The following is a 22,098-nucleotide window of genomic DNA, read 5'->3' as shown; positions in this document are numbered from 1 at the left end:
GGCCACCATTTTTGGCCTTAAAAGTGACCACTGTCTAATAGGCAATTGCTCACCATTTTATGTTTTAAAAAAATCTCTAATGTATTTGCACTATCAACCATTTTGAATTCAAGTTACTACGTGAAAACTTAATGTTCCTTATTGTTAGATAATTTACGTAATATTATAATACTTAAGGATTTGACGTGTTTCAGGCATAAGAATTTAAGGAAAAAGACATATTTAGCTAAACGACTATTAGATACGTGCCGCAAAAATATTTCGACTGTACCCGAAGTATTTTTACCTTTATATGTAATGGCACACTTGAAATGAAAACTGAGACTTATTATAATAGCGATTATTTGTATTCCTCATGCTTAAATAATATATTGTTTCCACGCAAAATCTTAATCCCGGTGTTAGAATTTCGTTGAACTGACGAAATCTAGTATTGTTGTACTAAAACAAGTATTGCTGTACTAAAAAGAAAGTATTTCTAAAGCTTGCTTTTATCGAGAATTCAATTTGGAGCTGCTCGAAGGAAAAAAAAAAAAATACTCATCTGGTTCGTCACCTTCCTTCATCTTATTATTCTGATGGGCGGAAGCGAAAACCGTGGCTGCATCCTTTCTGCAGAAACAAATTACTAGGAAAAACAAAATCAATCTTGACCTAAATTATTTCGTTTAGTTAGCGAGAAATGCTTAATCTTTTTTTTCAGCCTGAAATTAATAACATTTCGCCTGTTGGACTTAATGTCATCGCGCGTTCTGTTAAATTAAGTTTGCAAATCGTTATGAACTTGTTTTACGTCATTCATTAATATTAAATCTTATTTCCGTAAGCTGCTTCACAGTTAAAATATTTGCAGCGTACTAATTCTAATACTTCTCCGATCTCAGTTCAATAATTTTCCGTTTATGCTGTGTTGCTGTACAATTTATCATGTAAATTTGAACATATTGCAATTGCTATCAATCTGACAATGATGCTTCTGAGTTGCGTAAGTTTGAAATGGAGATGTTATTAGAAAAACAGACGCTTTAATTGTATCTGAAATGTTTGTTCACAGTCTTGTCTAATACATGTAAATCGCATGCTTTCATCTAAGCTGTTTGTAACATTAGAAATAGCCTTTGAATGAGAGGTTTTTAAATTCATTTGTGAGTGCAATCCTTAACTCGGGGATCTGTGTGTATTTTAAGTAATCGTATATTTTTTTAACTCTTCTTCTTTATTAAGTATTAGCTTCAGGTGACATAGCGAGCATCTTTTAAACATAAACTCAACTTGATTGTTAGCAAAATATGAGTTTCCCAAGGAATAAATCCTTATGCATTGTATTTAAGCAGCAAATAATGGTACATATTATTGGACCTTTGAGAATATTTTGGTCATTTCACATTAGAATCTGGTGGAACGTTGATAAATCTCGATTAAAGAAGTAATTAAATTTTAATCTAAATCAAATGAGCCGTTCAGTTTGAATACCATCCTTGTAATATTCATTTTTATGTGCGTGCATTTATCTGTGCAATTTATTTAGACTTATCCACTTTATGCTATTGTTAAGAATTCAAAATGCTATATTTCAAAGATATTTAATTTTGAGCCGTCAAGAAATACATGCTCTCCGTAAAAATAATCGCTCTTATGATGCATATGAGTGTAGCATTCTGGTTTGCTTCTAAAGATGTTTGTTGAACATATTTAAGGTTTCAACAAACTCGCATAGTGGTTCTATCAACATTTTCAAACTTAAGATTAAAATCTTATATGTAATTCTCAGATCATTGTTTTCTCTCGCCTTAAAACAAATAAATGGTATAATGAAACGAATAACTGATGATAATTTTGCCTCGGGAAATCTGATTTCTAATGATTCCCCAAAATCATCCGAAAATGGTTTGAAAAGAATAACCCTTTTTTTGCTAATAAATCAACTTACGTTATGTTTGACCGAAACTAACTTTAGATTTGAGTGAACTGGAATACGATAACATTGGTGATTACTTATGCGTGAAAAAGAGGGAAAAACTAGAATACATCAACAATGACTCTTCAGCTCACTGAAACGTGAAAAAGAATGTTTTTCCTTCTATCATTTGTTAGTGACACTCTTTATCAATCTACAAGTGTTAGTATGAACAAAAATAGTTTCCAGGATCTTTTCTGTCAGTAAAACATCTTTTTTAGCATTTCTAGTTTGAAGTTCCACTCACTTCAGGAGATTTTAAAGAGATAAAAATTATTATTGTAGTAGTTTTGTCTATCCATTTATTATGTACCTGTAATTGAATACCTGTGTTGTTTAATAAGAAGAAAAAGAAGCTAATGTAAAATTGAAAATTAGATAAAAAAAGCGGCCTTAGTTTAGCATAGATTTTGAATTAAAACTTTTATCGATTTCAAGCGGGATCAAATACAGGCCCCTTTTCTTTAAGAGCAAAAAATGTTTTTCTCCTGCATTGTTTTCATTTCTGAGAGGTCCTTAAATTATTTTAGAGTACTGAATATTTGCTTGTAACTTTAACTCAATTATATCGAATGTTGATTAAGCTCTTATGGCTTATGTTCAGTATCATTTATTTGCGATTTTTGTCTAAAAATAGATTTAAGTGCGTTAAGAGGTATTCAGAAATTATTTGCTTTATTTCTGTTTGCAGAAATGAAATTACGTTCATATCTAATTCTATTTTTGAACGCTAGGGTTGGTCAGAGAGAGAATATTGCATAGAATGGATTTCAAACCTTTCTGAATATTAACGACTTCAAAGAGCTACTAGAGGTGAATGTATTAGCACAAAGCGTTAATCACATATTATCAAGTGGAGTACATTAATGTTAACAACTATGGCATTAGAACTCTCATATTAGTCGAGCTAGATGTTTTTCGAAGTTATGCTCCTGTCCATTGTTCCAAATATCTGGTGTGAGTTCTCGATTGCGTAGCTTTAGAACAATTAATAGTGCGTCTTATTAAACGGAATTAAGTGAAATAGTAGAGGACATAAATACTGTAACTTTGTAAATGTTTTCCATTATTCTTTGCATTCCTTGTGGATGTATAAATTGATGTGTAATTGCTTATAAAAAAGCACTTGAGAGATATCTGCTTTTGATGGAAGCTCATGATTCTGGAGTCCTTTTTAAAGAAAAACTATCATTTTACATTATACACGGAGAAGATGTAAAACACTGAAGACAAAAATCATTACACTCCCGAAAACAGGTCCGTAAACTGCAGAAATTGCGAAAAATGTGATGAATTCATTTATCATATATATCACTATATGTAATATATGAATCACTCTCTTTTACCTATATTTAAATTTTCGTTAAAATAAATGAAAAGTTTCTAAATGTTCAGAATATTTACCTGTTTACTTCACGATCTCATAGGAATCTCTGCTTAAACCTCTTCGCAGGTATTCAGATTTCCATATTTCATTATGACCATTAATAAGCTGGGAGGCGATAAAATAATAGTTTAGTCAAGTTTTATGCGGAAAAAAATTAACTTAAATCAGTCGTTTAATGGCTAACCATGGAGGGCCATTTTAGCATATGTGTTGGTGCCATGGACCGTAAAGCGTTTCGTACAGTAAATTTGAGAATAGGTCCTCAAATAACAAACTTGATTATATCAGTATAGTTGTAAGAGTAACTTGGATTATTTCAAGATAGTATTTTAAATTATAACTTTGATAACAGCATTCTGGAAAAATGCCTAGTCTGTAAGTATATGTAAGATTAAAATGCTATTTTAAATACATTTTAAAAATATTTGTGACCTTAATTTTAAGGCTTAAAAAGTACTAAGTGAATTAGAATTCTGTATATGCCCATCAGAATAGCTCACCATATTCGAATAGGACAAACTCATCAAAAACAAATTTTTGTGATATTAGCGTCATTTTCAGTAAGTCTTAGAGATGGTCAAGAGTATGAAACTAAATAAATAGGAGGAAGCCTGCAGTTAATAATAATAATAACAATTTTGATAACCTTTTGGCAATTTCCAGAAAAAGGATATTTTAAGACCTCATATTGACGGCCTGCTAGTTGAAAATTGCTGCTTTAAGACATCTATTTGAATAGAACAAGTTCCATACTACTGTACATGATATAAATAATCTTTTCCGTTTTTTTTTTTTTTTTTTGTTTTGCATTTTCCTCTTAAATATACAACCACATTTCATAAAGGTAACAGAAATCAGTGCTATCAAAATAATCGAATTTTTCAATAAATAACTTCACGTTTGTGTTATATATTCTAGAACACATTTATGGTCACCACTATACAATTTCTACCTACCTACGCTATCAGAATTTAAGAAAATGATTGGAAACTTCAGTTTGCATCGAAATCTTGCTTATAAACTTGAAAATATGGTACAAAAATAAGTAAAGATGGGTGAAAGTATTAAGAGTGTGTGCTGTTTTAACGAGAGATAGTTTTTTTCTAGACCTTTCCAGATTTATTCTAATATTTCTGAGTCAAACTTTCTCGCTTGATGTACCGGATACAGCTCGTCAAATGAAAGATAGCTCAGTTTTTATAGTTAAGAAGAGAGCAGAATTATTAACAAATCCTCTTTGATTATCATACTTTTTAATGAAGAAAAACGCTTATGTTCTTGATGCGCATTTTTGAAAACAAATTATTTTAATATTAATACAATATGTGAACGCATGTTTTGCATTTCAAATTTTCAAGATCAGCTTAGAATTTAATTTATTACTAAAATCAGCATTGCAGATCTTCAAGATTCTAGACACTATATTTTTTGTATAACATAGAATCAATCAATCATTACTTACGCTACAAGTTTGCTCTTGTGTGACGTTACTGACTCCTAGTCTGTTCAAAAGTAACTAATGCGTGTATGACTTCTTTTTACCACTTCTGTAAGTGACGTCAGCGTTGTTTCTTGTTTGTGCATTGAGCTTGCATAAAATTGTAGTGAATGACAGTGCATGCAGCATCTAAAGTTGATCTTGTAGATTAGACGATGTTCGTATTATTCAATAAACGGTTTTTTCCTGCTTTAAGTCTCTTCAAACAATTTATAATTTGATTTCTCTTTAATCAATTGTTAATTGTATATATGAACTTCAGTTAAGTACACTGGCAAGGTTTTATATTCTGTGATGGAACTTGCTAGTATAATCTCAAAAAACTATATTATACTTTAAAACATCGGAATTGTAATAATACTTCTATGTAACAGTTAAGATAAATTTTTTGCTTTCAGGCCTATGAAATCATGTAGACTCATGAATAAGAAACTCTCCGAAGTATATTTTCACCACGTGATATGAAATATGCATTTACTAAGTTGGCAGAAATGGAATCAAGCATACGAATAAATTTTCAGTTCTTCATTATGAATTAATTTCAGGCAATGTGAGAGTATGCGCATGGTATAATGTATGCAGCATTTCGCTATAATATTTAACATTTTGAAACATGACTCTACTCTGCAATTCCTTTAAAAAATTTCACGCAGTTTGAAAATTGTTATGTTGTTAAGTAATTGCAAGGAATATGATTTTGCCATGGTGTCTTTATTTCTGAAAATAATTTTGCACTCATTTTTATTTCAGTTTGATTATCCTTTAATTATACAATAGAGATTTTGCCTAAAAACTAGATCTTTAATTTTGAAGGTGTTAATTCTTGCGTAAACGAACTATTTATTTTTTTGGCGGGAAGGGTGGTTGTTGTCTGTGAGAAAGTTTAAATAGTTCATCAGTTAAGCTTCTCGTTCATCTTTTTCTGACGCTACTTTTTTGAAAGCAATTTACTTTGAGCACATATAGTACTGGAACACAATTTATTTTTCCAGGCATTTTCAAAATGAAGTGAGCTGCCAAAATTTTGATCTGACTGAAATGCAAGGCCGCGATTGAAAACCTGCAACCTTTAAAAACAGAATCCACAAACTTCTACGGTGGCCGCATGCATGAAGAAAAAAGTAAGCCCTAGTGTGGAAGAAACTCGATTTTTTTATGATTAAAGTTTAAAGTGATTTATTCATATGTGTATACTGAAGTTTTAAAATTTTCTACTTCTGAGCACAGAAATACTGACAAATTTTGAACTTTACTGGATCAAAATAAGTGCTGGCTGGACTCAAGTTTTAATTATATTGCAGAATATTTACGTTCGCTAACTGGCAGTTTTTTTATTCTCGCATTATGTACTGAAATCCTGTCATAGAAAATACATGAAATTTTTATTATTATTTAGTTATTATTATTAATATTACTACCTAATTTAGCTGAAGACGGTATCCTTACTTCGGATGAGAACATAAAATGCAAGACGAGAGTATATTAGAGAGTTTTCAATGTTTTGTTAACAACGCTTTATTTTGCGTAGGTGAAAGACAGCTTTTCAAAGAAATTCTAACATGTGTTTGTCCTTTCATTATCCCAACCAGTGAGCGAATGGTAAATACCGCTAGATACTGGTAGTTCGCGAACGGGCTGGCCGCATGATTGGTTTTTCTCCCATATGTAACTTGAGTAGAAGCCAGTTTCTCTTAGAACGTCCTGTATCAAGACAGTCGTCCCCTTAAGTAGATAGTTCTCGTGTTCTTTTCCATATTTAAGCAACCTAATCTAACCTTCGTTATACGTTATTTTGCATGCTATATTTATTTGAATACTTTGTTCTACGTCTGCACTAGTTGCTTATTACATATTCTTGTCTTTGCGTAACCTTTCTTTCTGTACTTCCGTGTGTATCGGTAGTCATATTTATGTTTCAGTGATAAGGTGAAGTATTTTATCAAATGCTAACATTTTACAGTAATAAATTTTTGATTGCTTTTCACTGAACTCATAATAATATTTTTCTGTCAGTATTTGATTTCCTTTTGTTTAATTTTTCATTTCATTTTTTTTTTTTTTTTTTTTTTTTTTGCCGAGTTGCTGAACAGTTTTAAAAAGGTTAAAATAACAGCCTTTTTTCCCATTTTTTCCAATTTTTCGTTTACAGTAACATTTCATTCTCAATCTGTCATTTCCAGTAACCATTTTGAACAATCTCCAGTCTTTCATTTTCAGTAACTGTTACTTTTACGGCGCGTGAAAACGTGGTTTGTTTGCATCGCTTTCATAAATGAAAAGAACGTGTTTGAAAGCTATCCGCTTAAACAAGTTTTTCATAAAAACTTTGTGTTTGTCACTACACTGGCTAGACTCCAACTATTTCAGGCAGGTTATCTCCATCACAGAACTTAACCCAGATTTACTGAATAAACACGCAGCAAAATGTGAAAATTAACTTAAAACTTTATTCCCATACCGCTTGATAGTTTAATGTAGTGCGACCAGAAGTTTAAATCTGTTTGCCTGAAGCAGCTAGTTGGAACTTTTCATAACAGATTAACTGTCTACAACTCCAGTTATTCTAATCGAAGTTACAACGCCAACTGAGTCGTATAGTAAAACTCAACTGAAGTCGAACAATTACCAAACCTTGCCAAATGTCTGGCTTCTCGTATGTTCTGATCAGCAGCTTTTCTGTCTATTAAGTATTATTACTGGAAACGGCAACAGCAGTTACGTGTGTACTAGAAATGGTGCCGATTAAATTCTTCTCAATTTAAACTACGCCGTTTGCCCTAAAATCTGCATAACCCTCTAGACTGAGCGAGTCTGGGACGAAACAGCGAGCGAGTCTGCGTAAAATAAAGTATCACTAGAGGACGTATCCTGGCTATTACCATTTGACAAAAGATGTGAAGCTCGGCAGAGTTTTAGTACCACTAGACCTTTGTGGGGATTTCTTAAATTTACCTGACAGTTAATTTTATTTTGAAGCAACCTTTCATATCGTTTTGCTTTCAACTCACGCTTTTTTGCCAGAATGTAAATGTTAGCGCATGTATTCAAATGAGGTAGAAAGAAGAGATTAGCGATTAGATTTCTATGGCGATGAGCACTTCTTTCCATTAGGTTTGTTTATTCTGACTTTCCAGAGCCAAGCTACGCGTAAGGTTTACCTGTAAAGCCATTAGGCTAAACTGAACTCTATTTAATTTTAAGTTACTTCGTTACCTTTTTGGAGTTACGCCAAAAGTGTTAGTTTTTGTAAGCAGGAATCGGTGCCATCTGTAAACTTTAATTTGAGTTAATAAAGCGTTCTTATACCCATCTCCGCACTTTGTGTTGCCTTAAGACTTAAGGATAATTCCTTAAATACTGTTTTAACGTCTAGCTTATTTTATGCTACCAAAGTATATGAGGCGTTATAATTTCTTGTTTGATAAGTATTATTTGTGATTATTCCGAATTATGTATAAAAATTTTCATTTATTGAAAAATATTTTTATAAACTTGAGATGTTTCAAAGCTTTAAAATTTTAAGGTATGTCGATAATTTAGGCCACCACTTCAGTCAATTCTCAGCTTCTCAGCTTTCAGTCAAGCTTTTGTATGATGAAAAGACATTCACGCTAATTTCATGATTTGTATCTGGCTAATTTCGGATATCGTGTTTCCATCTTTCGTGGTGAAAGAAAAGTTGTAGAAGTCGAGCGCATTCAAGTGTCGGAAATAAGTTTAAGTGTTCGACAAACATCACGCTTGGCGCGATACAAACTGAATTAGAAGTGGGCCTTATTAAGAAAAATATGCATTATTCAGTTTTATTTTATATGAATAAGTAGATATTCTTATATGTATTCTTGCAACTGTAACTACTTACCTAATGTTACATATTAAATAACTATTTTATTAATACTAGTTCACTTTGTGTCCCTTATATTTATAGTGCGGTTAAGCCGCAAAAAATCGACATGGTTTTTGTTGTATTTATAGAAATTAGCAATAAGTTAATTATAAAATAAGAGTTGCTTTTGTATAGCTAATCATTTAGTAGTTGGCTTATTGTAACAATATTTGGACGTGCCGTTTTTGGCCTTTACTGCCTGCACTTCAGTTTGCATCTTAATATGTTATGGCAAAATACGAAAAGGCAATCTACCTAAAGGATGGAATGCCTAACTAGAAGATTTCCTGCGGCAAACTGTCTCCTATTCTTGTTACATATGTCGACAAACAGGGTATCATAATCCTGGTCGAACTATCAGTCTTCAGCTGTCTTATCCATTTGGCAACTGGTGAGCCTTTCAGTTGAGAGCTTTTTTCGTTGACAATATTTGATTTGTGAATGGAGCTAGTCAACGTTAACTACACTCTCTGATTAAGGATGTTATTGAAAATGTAAGAAGATAATTGCAAGTTTTTCGGTATTTTGCTATATCTATTTCCTTTCAGTTCTATATGTTAATTAAAAATAATAGAAAAAAATTAAGCACAGTTAAAGAAAAAAAAAATCTAAATTAAATAAAAGCAAGATAGATTTAATCAATCTGAATAAGATATAAAACTTTAGAAACATATGTAAAATCCTGAATTAGTTTGTTCGATTTATTTTTTGGACGTTTCGTTTTATTGAGGCAGCAATTTTTCCTAGAATTTGCATTTTGATTCTGATGAGCCCGAAACTTTGAGGCATATGACATGTAATCATTTCAAGAAACCTACCAACAGTTTCCCTTGCAGTATTTTAAAGTATTGCTTAATGCACGCAAGAATTATGATCAGCACATACACGATGACACTAAATGCTATAAATTTTAAGTTAAGTGGCCCAGGTTTCCGCGAAACAGTCTTTCATCTAAGGTGCAAGACAAGATAAAAATCGATTTGGGCAGTGATAGGAAAATTTGACTTAACAATAGCTTCTTGTTAAATACTTTATTTTGATTTCTAAATAATATAACCACTTGTAAGTAAGTTATGTGTTTAATGCTTTATTATGCTATTTTTATATGATCCTTTGCAATCGCATTTTTTACATGTGATAATGCAGATATTATTCTGATTTTCTTCAAACTCTCTATCATACAGAATCGAGAAGGTAGCAAATAAACTACACTTGGATCTCATCAAATTTTTATTCTTTCCTCCCCTGCTGCTGCTTGAAAAAAAATTGCTTTTAAAATATGTTATTAAAATTGCCAGTTTCATATGTTTTTCATCTTTTATCACATTTTCCTTTCCTTTGCGCAGTTATTAAATAAATCTTCGATAATAATCATGTTAAGTGTAACCTTAAAATAGTATAGGGTGCGGTAGCGTTCATAGTAGGATATTAAAAATACACCATAAGGCAGTAACTGTAATTTATTTATTACCTCTTATGTCAATTAATAGTTAAGGGCATGCCATTTGCTAATGTGTAAGTCATTGTCCATTGCGTGGATTACTTTTTTCAAATGATGCCCCCTCTGCACAACACATTCATCTAGGCGGCGTTGGAAGCTTGCCATAACTCGGCGTAACGTATTCCCTGGGACATTGCCGACGGCAGTTCGGATGCGATCCTTCAACTCAGGAATGGTGGCAACAACGTGTTCGGAAAACTTCTTACTTCAGGTGCCGCCAAAGTCTGCACATGAAAGATCAGGTGAGCGAGGCGGCTAGGAAATGTCACCAAAACGGGAAATTACTCTACCTGGAAATGTCTGTCGCAATGGTCCGTCCATCCAGAACTTTCCCATAACGTCCCAAGTTGAAATGTTGCCGAAATAGACGCTGGGTAGCAATTACAGAGTAGTTATTCTTGAAATAACTTTCAACAGCAAAGGCACGATGCTGTGCACTCCACCGATCTATATCACTATCACACTCGAAATGGCAGCTTATTAGTACACGAAAAAGCGGCACGAGCTGGCGCGCATTAATGCAGTACGTCATTGTGCTACGCAAGTTAAATTACGCTATGAATGCTTCCGCACCCTGTACTTAAAGAAATGCAGTAGGTTAGAACTAAAGTATGCTTATCAAAACTAAAGTACAGTGGGTAGAAAAAGTATTTGCACACTTACGTTTTTGTTTGCAATTCTCAAAAAGAAGCATTAAGAAATAAAAAAAATTGGTATTGCCAAATCAGAATAAGTTTAATCATCCAAAACAAACAGAAAAATTACAATAATATAAATAACAATGCTTTTTTGTAACAAAAATTAAAATATCTCTTATCAAAAAAGTATTTGCACAACTGCATGAATACAAAAGAAATAAAATATCTAAGCAAATTTCAAATAACTAATATTTAGTATGCATTCCTTTAGCATCTATTACTGCTTGTAATCTTGCTGACATTGATTTAATTAAATTTTCTGTAACAGCAGGATCAGTATTCTATCACTCTTCAATAAGGGCAGATTTGCTTGAAATCTTCCTTTTTCTCATTTTTAAATCCAAAGAATTTCATAAATATTCCAAAGGAGTTAAGTCTGGTGATTGTGGTGGAGTGGCATGTTTTCTGGGAACATTATAAAGCAACCACATACGTGTTATACCGGCAGTGTGCTTGGGATCATTGTCTAGCTGAAAATAGTACGAATTACTGATACCCAATTTTATTGCACTTTGTGGCAAGTTATCTCGCAACACATCAATATAGGTTCGAGCTGTCATATTCCCATCAATGAAACACAAATTACAAACTCCTTTGCTAGCCATGCACCCCCAAATCATAACAGAACCTCCTCCATGTTTAACTGTAGGTAACATATTTTTGGTATGAAAAGCAGTACAAGGTTTTCTCCAAACTAATTTCCTGCCATCTGATTTAAAGATATTGAACTTACTCTCGTCGGAGAATATGACATTTTCCCAGAAATCAATAAATCAATTGGCTTATTGATATATTCCATAGCGAGTTCAAGTCTCTTCAATCTATTTCGTTCAGTTATGAGAGGTTTTTTCCTTGGAGATCTCCCATAAATGTGTGCATCGTGCAGGACATTTCGAACACTTTGGGCACAGATTTGAACTCCAGATGTTGAAGCGACATCATTGGCTAAAGTAATTGCACTAATAAATGGATTTTTCGATGCTTCTATTATGAGTTTTCACTTCATTCGCAGTGAAAGTTTCTTTGAGTGTCCAGAGCGCAAGTTATTTGATGTAGATCCTCTTTCTTTATGACGTTTTATAACATACCGAACAGTAGAGAAGCAAACATGTACTTTTTTTACCTATTTTTCGATAACTTAGGCCATTTTCACGTAGAGAAACAATTTTTTCTCGCAACGAAATCGGCAATTCAGTTTTCTTAGGTGCCATTACAGTTTGAAATCGACAATCAACTGATAACGTTTCTACAACACCTCATTTTATAGTCGTCTTACGTATGTTATTTACTGCGGGAGGACTGTCAAATAATAGCATAAAAACTCAAATTTGCTAAAGTTGAGTTGAGTGTGCAAATACTTTTTTGACATAAGATATTTTAATATTGTTGCAAAAATATTTTTTTTATTAATATTATTATATTTTTTGTAATTAATTTAAATGAATAAGCTTATTCTATGTTTTAAATGCCAATTTTTGTATTTCTTAATTCATTTTCTTATAAATTGTGAACAAAAATGTATGTGTGCAAATACTTTTTGTACTCACTGTATGTTTCGATATTTTTATCTAATTTTTCCCGTAATCTTTTGTGAAGAAAGAAAATTAATATCTGCTACTATTTATATATTGTTTTGGATGATAAAATTGTGAAGATATGCTTTTAGAAGTATCTTGTTTCTAATTTGAAGTTATTGTATTCAAAAGTATTAATTACTTCGAGTTATGTACGAAAGGAAAACAAAGTATTGATATCTTTATGCATATCGTTAATTATTATCAAATTCAACTAAATACATATTTTAAGATATGTTAATATTATTCATTAAAACATTCTTATTTTTATTTCGTTGTTATAATTAAGTTAAAATTTCTGTAAACTGCTTTGGATATGTATATTATATAGGACTTTATTTCTGAAATAGCATGTACTCGGTTCTTACGAATAGCAACAAGGAACATGATTAAAAGCATAATGAAATAAAATATGAAATAAAGTAATCAATTAATAGAAAAACTGAAATTTTAGATTAAAATGCGTGAAGGAAATAAATAAATTAATAACAAAAGTCGTAACCAAGGATAAAGGAAATGCAATGAATTGTATTTTATACATCTTTCTTTATAAATGAAATTGTAGTCACTAACTACATATTTTATCGACATATCTTAGGGTGGCGATTTATTTTCATGCGTATTAAAGATGAAGTTAAGGTTTGTTTAAAGAGCAAAATTAAGTAACAAGATTGTTGAATTTAATAAATCTGCTTCTCAGTTAAAAATTAAACTTATCGTATTTACTCGATTGCAAGCTGAAATTTCTTTCAAAATTTTCATGGTTCAAAAATTGCCCCTCGACTTAGAATCGGTATCATTAATACGAACGGTATGATTTATTTCGTTTTCGATTACCTGGGTTCGGTTTACAGTTAGTTTTCGATTATAATCGATTGAATACAGTACTCTATTTTTTTTGGGGGGGAAGAGTGTTAAATTTTGATGATATTTCTTGCATATCATCATCGTACGAGCTGTTTTTTCTACTAATGCAACATACGTAGCATACTACTAGACATACACAACATACTTAACTTTATGTATAATATACAGTTTCATCTGACAGAAATAGAGTTACCGGAGTTTAACTGCTCAAGAGCTTCGTTGCCCTAAGTTTCGGCTGAAACGAAGAACTGCTAAAATCTGTGAATCTTAATTGTAGTTAAATCAGATCTTATATTAATATACATATGCCACTGCGTAGATAGAGTTTATGTTAGTGAAATTTACATTCCTATGTTCTTTGAATAAAATAACTGGAACCGCCAGCTTATAATTTCCTATCATTTTTCATTTGAATCAAATAATGTCTCTGAGCACATTTTCGTCTGCTTGCATTGACAAGTATTGCTGCTGCAGCAAATATTGCACTGCCATATTCTGTAGTATGTTATTTTTAAATAGGAAATTCAAGTTTTTTTCTCCGCTGCCTGGTATAACTTGTAACCATGGGAACAACAGATGCGGGGAAAAGGTCGACTCGCTTTAACGTTTTTCCACTGTCTAACATTTTATTTTATAAAGTATTTTTTATCTAAAACTTGTTGAAGTAACTAATATTTCTTTTTATAGCTTAAAAATTGAATTCCACTTATTACCAGTAAATTTGCTAATTACCAGTAAATTTGCTAATGCAAGTGTTCTTTAAATTAATGAAAAATTATCATCATGATTAAACGGTTAAGTTCATTCATTCACCACTCATTTAAAATTAAGAACTCACTATTTTTTTAATTAGGTAAAACAGCAACTTTATACTAATATCAGTATCGCTTTTGCTAGCCTCGCGTCAGCCGAAACAGAATCAGATCATAGCAGTCAAGTCATCTTAAGAATTGTGCCAAAGGCTCGATGTCAAAAGAAGGATAAGGCACACAATGCCGCCAGGCCAAAATTACTTTTGTAGTTTGTAGGGTCCACTTGCTTTTCTTCTAAGTGGCAACTGTACGTGTAGTAAATTCGTGTATGAACTACACAAAAGAAGGGTTAAAAGTACCCTTTATTAAACTTTTTAAAATTCACAATGCGTTAACTTGACGCTAACACACTACGCCTCACTTGGGCGGTAACTCAAATTACAAGAACTAAAATAAAAATTCGAAGATATTCACAAGTAGTAGAAACTAAGCTACAGGGCTTAGAAAACTCCTATTACTTAAACCGGCAACAACTGCGAAAGTAGAAGCTCGCGATTACAGAGGTGACGGCAATAGCCTAACTTTCCTTCTAACGCTCGGTATTTAAACTATTTCTCCACAAGGGTAGAATTTTCATGCCTTCACGCGCGCTACCAAATTTAAATATTCTGGCATTGACAATTAGGGGAATGAAGGCTTATAGGAAAGCTTAAAATTAAACTTAACTTGTTAGTTAAAAATAAATATAAATCCCTACAAGTTTATGAAAAATAAATGCAAGCTTCTTGTGCTCAAAACAAAAACTGACGCTGTAGATAAAAAAAACTTGGTGCATTCGCACCATCAAAGGTGGGAAAAAGAAGGCCCGAACCCACAATACAAGTCTCTAGTATCATCTGAATTTTCCACAGAGTATGTTCGACCGAGTATGTCTTGCATAAAAAGTTGTTTTTCAGACTTCACTTTCAAGAAACTGAATAAGCATCTGTGTTTCTCTAAATGTAGCGATAAGTTTTCCAGTAAATATTTTTTTTAAAAATATAAACTCCATTACAACATCAACCTTGATGACGCTTGAATCCACAATCTTTGACTCCGGAAGCCAATGCGTATCCATTAGCCAACAGGAGCGGCCTTTAACTGGTGCATATAAATTTTAAGAAAAATTCAAAGTACACCACTGTTTACTCTCGGCAATCTATTTTGTTTGATTTTTCTGTAAAAATTATCAACCATGCATCATTTATGGTTGATAATTAAAGTTTATTGTTGCTAATAAACTTGAGAATTTTACTTTAAATAATTTGTTAAGATATTCTGTTAACTTATACATTTTTAGTTATCACCTGAAATTTTTTGTAAGATTAGTTAGTTCATTTGACTTTTTATTTTCCTCAAGAAGAACTTTTGAAAGTGTAATCCGTGATATAAACTGAACATTTGAAACGAGATGTCTGAAACTGACGCGGCAAGCGGCGAAAAGTTGAAGTCAAGTCAACTCGCGCGGCCTCCGGTCTTCCGGAAAATATCGCATCTGAGCTCGCTTCTGATTGGTCACCTCTTTCCACCCAAACGCGTGATCGCGTTGATGTGAACTGGGCTTTATATTTTCGGTTATAGTCAAGGATTCTTTCGGTTATATTTAGTTTTAACAATCTATCTAAATTTACTTCATTGTAATACATCAGTGACTTACTGGTTGACCGCTAGTACCGTTAATCATTGATGACTAAGTTCTTTGCCAGCTTTCGGTTTCTTTCAGTTATTATTCATTTGTTTCAGTTATTCTTCAGTTTTTTCAGTTCAATTAGAAAATTTAATGTAAATATCTTCCAAAATTTACTACACTCTTCCACACTGGTGACTTATAAGTTGATTTTAAGTCACTCTGAATTCGAACGTCCCCGTTGACCAACGGCCTTTAAGGACACCTTTGCTATTCGATTTAATTTTAATTTTAAAGCATACCTAAATTTACTGCCCCGCCCCGCATTGATGATTTATAAATTGAATGAATATAGATTGAGTGACCGTCAACTTATAAATTATGGTAACCTTCGATTTAATTTTATTTTAAAAATTTAAAGTATTTTACATTTATATAATTTATTTAAATGATATTTTTGTTTAGATATGGAACTTTGTAGTAACATATGTTGCTTATAATCTGCAAAGTCATTTTCATTAAGAAAAGACGCTAACGCCGTTTATTCGGCAGTTATACGGTATTCTTTATTTTTATTATGACTATTATTTGACTTTTTATAGTTTAATGATTATTTTCCGGAACAGTGTCCAAGAAGCGAAGTTTTAAATTTTCAGTAAAATCCGAAAAGAGATTTAATAAATTTTTATTATATTTCTTAAATTTGTTTTTATTTAAAATAGCTCTAGACAGCAGCCACTGATAGAAATAAAAAGAAATAACCAATTTTTAGTAATTGTTGCACTAAGGAATATCGAAGTTTCAGCTTTAGTTTCGATGATCCATAAGATTATACTTAATAAATATTAATACGGTGGCTGTGGACTGCGGAGTTGTTTAATTCTTATTAAAAATATTAGTTTTAGTGATCTCTTTTGGAAGTAATTAAAATATGTTTATGTTCTTATTTCTTGTGCAATTGCATACAAATTTATTTCTCAGACATGTCAGAATATTAAATAGATATGAAGATACTTGTTGAACGTTTTCCCAGATTAATTTGGCGTTAAAATGTAATCTAAATAACTACCTAAAACTGAAGTTTTCGGTAGTTAATTAATATATTACAGGGTGTCTCATTCGAAAGAGGCCTCGGGAAAAGTGTGATAAAAATCTTGTAATAAAAGGAAACGAAACCAAATTTTTACATGACATACCTTTATGTTTGAAAAATGAAAGTACATTAGAAGAGATACTGGAAGTGATCTTCCTCTTCCTGTACACGCAGTTAAACATGCCGGTACATGTTCGCGTATGTTGCTGCCAGAGTATTAGACGTCACTCTTTGAATTTCACGACGGACGTTCTGACGTAAATAGTCGATATGCGTGGTTTGTGCTTCTAGGCATTACTTTTAAGACGACCCCATAGAAAAAAAAAAAAAAGACTCAAGGGAGATCAAGTCTGGAAAAGTGATTCCACCTCGTTCATATTCGCTGCAGATGTGTGGCATATTGCCCCATTTTGCTGTTAAGCCAAGTGTCAGCTCCTCATCATTCACCTGGTTTGCAAATTCATGAAAAAAGTGCTTGGTACACTTCATTGGTGACAAAATGTAAAAAAATTGACCGGATGATGCGCCGCTGTGGTAATGCACAAAACACTCCTATCTTCTGTGAATGAAAGGGTTTCTCGACGGCTGCATGTTTCGTTAGTTCACGTATTCTGACAAGTGGAACCACGCTTCATTACTCTACCACGTGTAATCTGGGAGCAACATACATGAAAATGCAACACTGTGTCACTTCCAGCACCTCTTTTAATGCACTTTTATTTCTCAAACATAAAGGCACGTTATGTAAAAATTTGGTTTCATTTCTTTCTGTTATAAGACTTCACATATTACAGTTTTCTCGGGGCCTCTTTCGAATGGGACACTCTATATATTTAATATTAATTAATATATTATTTTTTATAATTAATTATTCAACTGAAGTTATCGTAGATCAGTTCTTTTTTAGTAATATAATTTTATTCGACTGAAGTTTTCGGAGATCAGTATTTCATTTCAATATAATTTACGAAAATTTTACAAACGAAATGTATAGGAAATAAATAAAATTTATTGTTCAGTACCCATTAAAAATAAGACTGATGATGTCATTTTTTTTAACCGAACGATTTTTGATTCAAGATTTTCACGTGTTAATTCCATGGATATCATAGAATTTAATAACTTAATGTGATACATTAACTTATTTTCAGGCCTTTTAAATTATTCCTCCAAAGAATTTGTATGAGTGTTAATGTTTATTATCTTATAAGGTATTTCTCCCGCCTTCTTGGCATGCCTTCATGGTGTGGTTGTCTGCACGCAGGGCGCGTATTCCAGAGGTCCGCGTTTCGATTCCCGGCGAAAGCGTTGCTAATTTTTCATCTTGCCTGCTTCCAAAAACTCCTAATGTCTCTACAACCTTCATGATATGTTCTTAGCTGAAAATAAGTATAAATTATTATTTCTCCATACTTTTTTGATGTGAAAGGCAATACTTTTTTGTAACATTTTATTTTTCTTTAACTTCTTTAAAAATATGCTGATATGTTTTTTTTTTTCAGATAAAATTATCATTTACAGAATTTTTTTAAATTCCAAATTGAAATATCTAAGAGAAAACATATTCTGAGTGATATGTCTTTAACGTGCTGAAAATAAAGTGAAAACGTTATCACCTAAAGAGTATTTCAAGAAGCTTGAGGCTTGAGATTTCTTTTTGTATTTTAATTTCTTCATCTTCTTTTCATTTTACTTATTTTTACTAAATATTAACGGTTTCTGTAGTAGGAAGTTTTAAATGTTTTACTTTTATCTGATTCATGGCGAAGTTGTTCGTCGAATTTGAGGGGCTACTTCCATAGGCCGAGAAGTATTACTACGCGAAAAGTACTATTAAGTAGCGAAGAGAAAGTGATCTCATCTTATTTATTTTAGTCAAGTGAAGAAAACAAGAAATAATTTAATGCGGTCGATACATCAGTTCACTTTGATGATAGTCTTGGCAATAATTCAACGCTTCCTTCGTAGGAAAGATTGGAATCTTTCACTCCCTTTCAGAAATGATACAGTAGTCTCTTACTGAAGTATTTTCTTTCCGTGCTCAAGGTGCAAAGCTATCTCTCGTTTCCTATTTGGGGAAAGAATAAAAAGAAATATTTTACTTTTTTAATGGGCCTTAAAAGAATGTAAATCTTTAATTGTATGCATCAATTTTGTCTTTGGTTAGGAGTTAGAGGTTTTGTAGCCCTAACCCTTGGTATAAAAAAGTTTTTCTGAGATAAACACACGTTATATTGATGGTAGTGAAGTTGAATTTTTAGTATTTTAAAAAAAATCCAAGTAAAACATGGCAGCGAAGTAATTCAACCTTTTGTTGGGCGTCTTCATTATAAGATTGTCTAGGCCAATATTAAAATATCGCTTTAAAATCTTTGATCATTCAGATTCAAATAAACATAACTACAATATTGTTTCACATTGATACTCTCTGCTTCCTATAACTAAGAAGAGAACTTGGTAGTTGTGTCATAGTTTGTGCTAGGAAAGATGATCGTATGGCAAGCAGTTTTTGCTTACCTAAATACAAAACGGACAGGAAAAGATTTAGCTTTTGAAATGATTTCATAAAGTATACATTTGTTGAAACCATACTTTGCGTACAAAGTATTCAGTAAGATGAATTTCAACTTTATGTCACTTCGTCTCAGTTTCGAAATAGATGTTTAGCGAATTAAGCAAAATCAGAATAGAAGATGGTTTTAATAACATTAGTTTAAAAACGTAGCTGCTGAAAAATCTGAAATTTTTCTGCAAAATGCTAATATGATATTGAGATCTGTTTCGCCTTCTGAACATTATTAAGACAGATTTAAGAGTTCTATTAATACAGTGGTTTTACAAGTGGGGCAAATCTGTAGTGCATGAAATAATTTTTTAGTGCAGTAGCAGAAATGGTTAAGTGTTGAAAATGATAATAAATGAAACCATGTATCTTATTATGTTTTTCCATTTCCATTGTCCGCGATGGATAGAAAAATTACGGTACTTAGACTGTTAATTTCCATATCAATTATACAGTTCTGACAGCATGCACGGACAACCTAAAAAATACCACAGAGGTCAGATTATTAATTTTGTTCTGCGGAAATGTTTTCTGAAATAATCCGTTAGAAGATTCTCGCAAGTGTGATTTACATGCGAAATGTTCACGTCCAGCTTAAACTCGTTAAATGATCTGAATAGTAGAACATCTTTCGCAGAATTTTCCTATTAAAAGTAGTATTTAATATAACCTAGTTTTAGATTAATATGCTGCATCTTCAGCCTGGCTTCCATCGATAAACACTGTATCAAAAATAAAATTATAAAAGTACAGTTTGATGCTTTATATTCTAACTTAATATCTGACAATTATCGTAAAATGGAATTACTTGATATTTGAATCGCTTGGTACTTGATATTTAGAGAATTGACGTTGCACGCTCTGTTTTTGGTTTGCAATTTCCTGGACGTTTCTTTCAAAAGTTTTAATATTTAATTTCGGGATGTTATTTACGAACACCCAATTTTTAAATAAATTAAATTTTACTTCGTGAAAATTTTCTTTTGATTTTATTGCACTTTCTCTGAAATATCCTTCTTAATCTTGCATTTCTTGAAACGCCAGTTTAATGATTTTGCGAACTGTTTGCATAATTATAGAACTATTTTCTATATATTAGTATTATTAAATGATCGCGTGGTAATTTTTAAATGTAATTCATTTTAGAAACAAGATGTACAAAACTGGCATAATCCTGCCTGGAAAATACCCGGATGAGAATTTTGCGTAAAATTATAATCGTTGACAATTCTAATGCTAAATCTAACTTTCTCTTTCACGTGAAACGCAGACGTAGCTGACTGGAGAAGTTACTGATTGCTTTCATAGTAAGCTTCGCTTTATCAGTTAGCTGCCTCCACTGTCGAGCAGATGTGCAGTAACGTGGCTACGATTCAGTTTCTTGTACAAATTTCTCGTTTAATATATCTCACCTAAGAAAGGTAATTTTCGAATCTGATTTCGTAATCAGATAGAGAACCAACTTTGTCATTTGCATTCATTCCTTAAAGAATGACAAACTATTTTTGTTAACTGCTTTCCAGACTCACGGAATAAATTTTTAGCTGTAGGTATATCATTTTACATTTTAAAATATAATGGCAGATTTTTCATTTTTAACTTTTTGTAGTCTAGCCTAGTGACTCATAAGTACACCAACAACTCCACGATATTAGTTGCAAAAGTACATATATAATATAAAAACAATACTGTTGCTGCAAGATTATTTATTCCTTATTCTTTATAAATCTTCAACAAAATGCAATTTGTCATAGTGTTGCAATTTGTCATACTGTGATATTTAGCTTTGCATAGCTTTGCAATTTGTCATAGTGTGATATTTTTGGAAAAAAATCACCCATATGGCATGCGGGGTTTCCAGGGGCAATTATCTCAAAATTCACTATTGCCGTTTTTTTCTGCATACAACAAAAGCGCTTGAAGTAAGCAAAACAAGCGTGTCCCCAAAGCTCGTAAGCAAAATAAGCGAGTAGCAGCGACAATGGATTTACAGTTCATATTTTAAACGTCGCAGTATCGGTGACAACAGAGTGCAGAGTGTTAAATATAAAAATATATTTTACATTTTAAAATATAATAATATATATTTTCTTCATTAACTTATAATTTATTTTGGATGCATCAAAATTTCTTATGCTCTTTTTTTTTTTCCTCCTTTCAGGTAAGAAATCGTCTCCTGGTAATAGGATGCGAAAAGTTAACAGTTAATATCATTTATAAAGTAATGTATTATAGTTCATTAACTTGATTGTATAATTACAACAACGACAGCTTATATTCATGTTTTTAAAGTTAAATGAGATTTGCTGTTAACTTTTGTTTCTTGTGTTCAAACAACAAACTTTAGTATAACGATTTAAAGAAACGAAAGAAAAATCTCTTAATTAAAGGAAGTATATGTTTTTACAGGTTTTAAAAATTTAAGTAAACGTAATTTAAATAAAAACTATTTGGATGAAAATTGATTTAAGAAATATAAATTGCTACTAATAAATAATGTTTAAATTAATTTTTTGTAATTAATTAAATTAGTTTGGTTAAATGACTATTATTATTCCCGTATTGTGGTTCATAAACTTCAGAAAATTGAAATGAAACTAGGAAACTTATTTGCTAATATATCTGCTTATTGACAAATTGTTTATAAATATTTCAT

At 31.8% G+C, this 22,098-nt stretch overlaps 1 protein-coding gene across 3 annotated transcripts in view; it reads left to right on the top strand.

Annotated features, from left to right (window-relative positions):
- The window catches only part of LOC118197369 (ubiquitin-like protein 3), a 245,347-nt gene that overhangs the window by 94,457 nt on the left and 128,792 nt on the right, over positions 1-22,098 (top strand). The window contains exon 2 of one of the 3 annotated variants that reach the window (XM_085807563.1): positions 21,604-21,663. The exons of 1 other annotated variant lie outside the window; for it this stretch is intronic. In XM_085807563.1, coding sequence (XP_085663689.1) covers positions 21,604-21,663 — 60 coding nt within the window. Of the gene's footprint in view, positions 1-5,834; positions 5,964-21,603; positions 21,664-22,098 lie in introns of all 3 variants that reach the window. One more of the 3 variants, XM_085807566.1, reaches the window with a different exon arrangement.

Source organism: Stegodyphus dumicola, chromosome X1, assembly GCF_044657685.1.
Source record: "Stegodyphus dumicola isolate Sdum_Otavi_A_Nest chromosome X1, ASM4465768v1".
NCBI classification, from domain to species: Eukaryota; Metazoa; Arthropoda; class Arachnida; order Araneae; family Eresidae; genus Stegodyphus; species Stegodyphus dumicola.
Note: the sequence above shows the minus strand (reverse complement) of the source record. Positions and strands in the feature narration are given on the sequence as shown.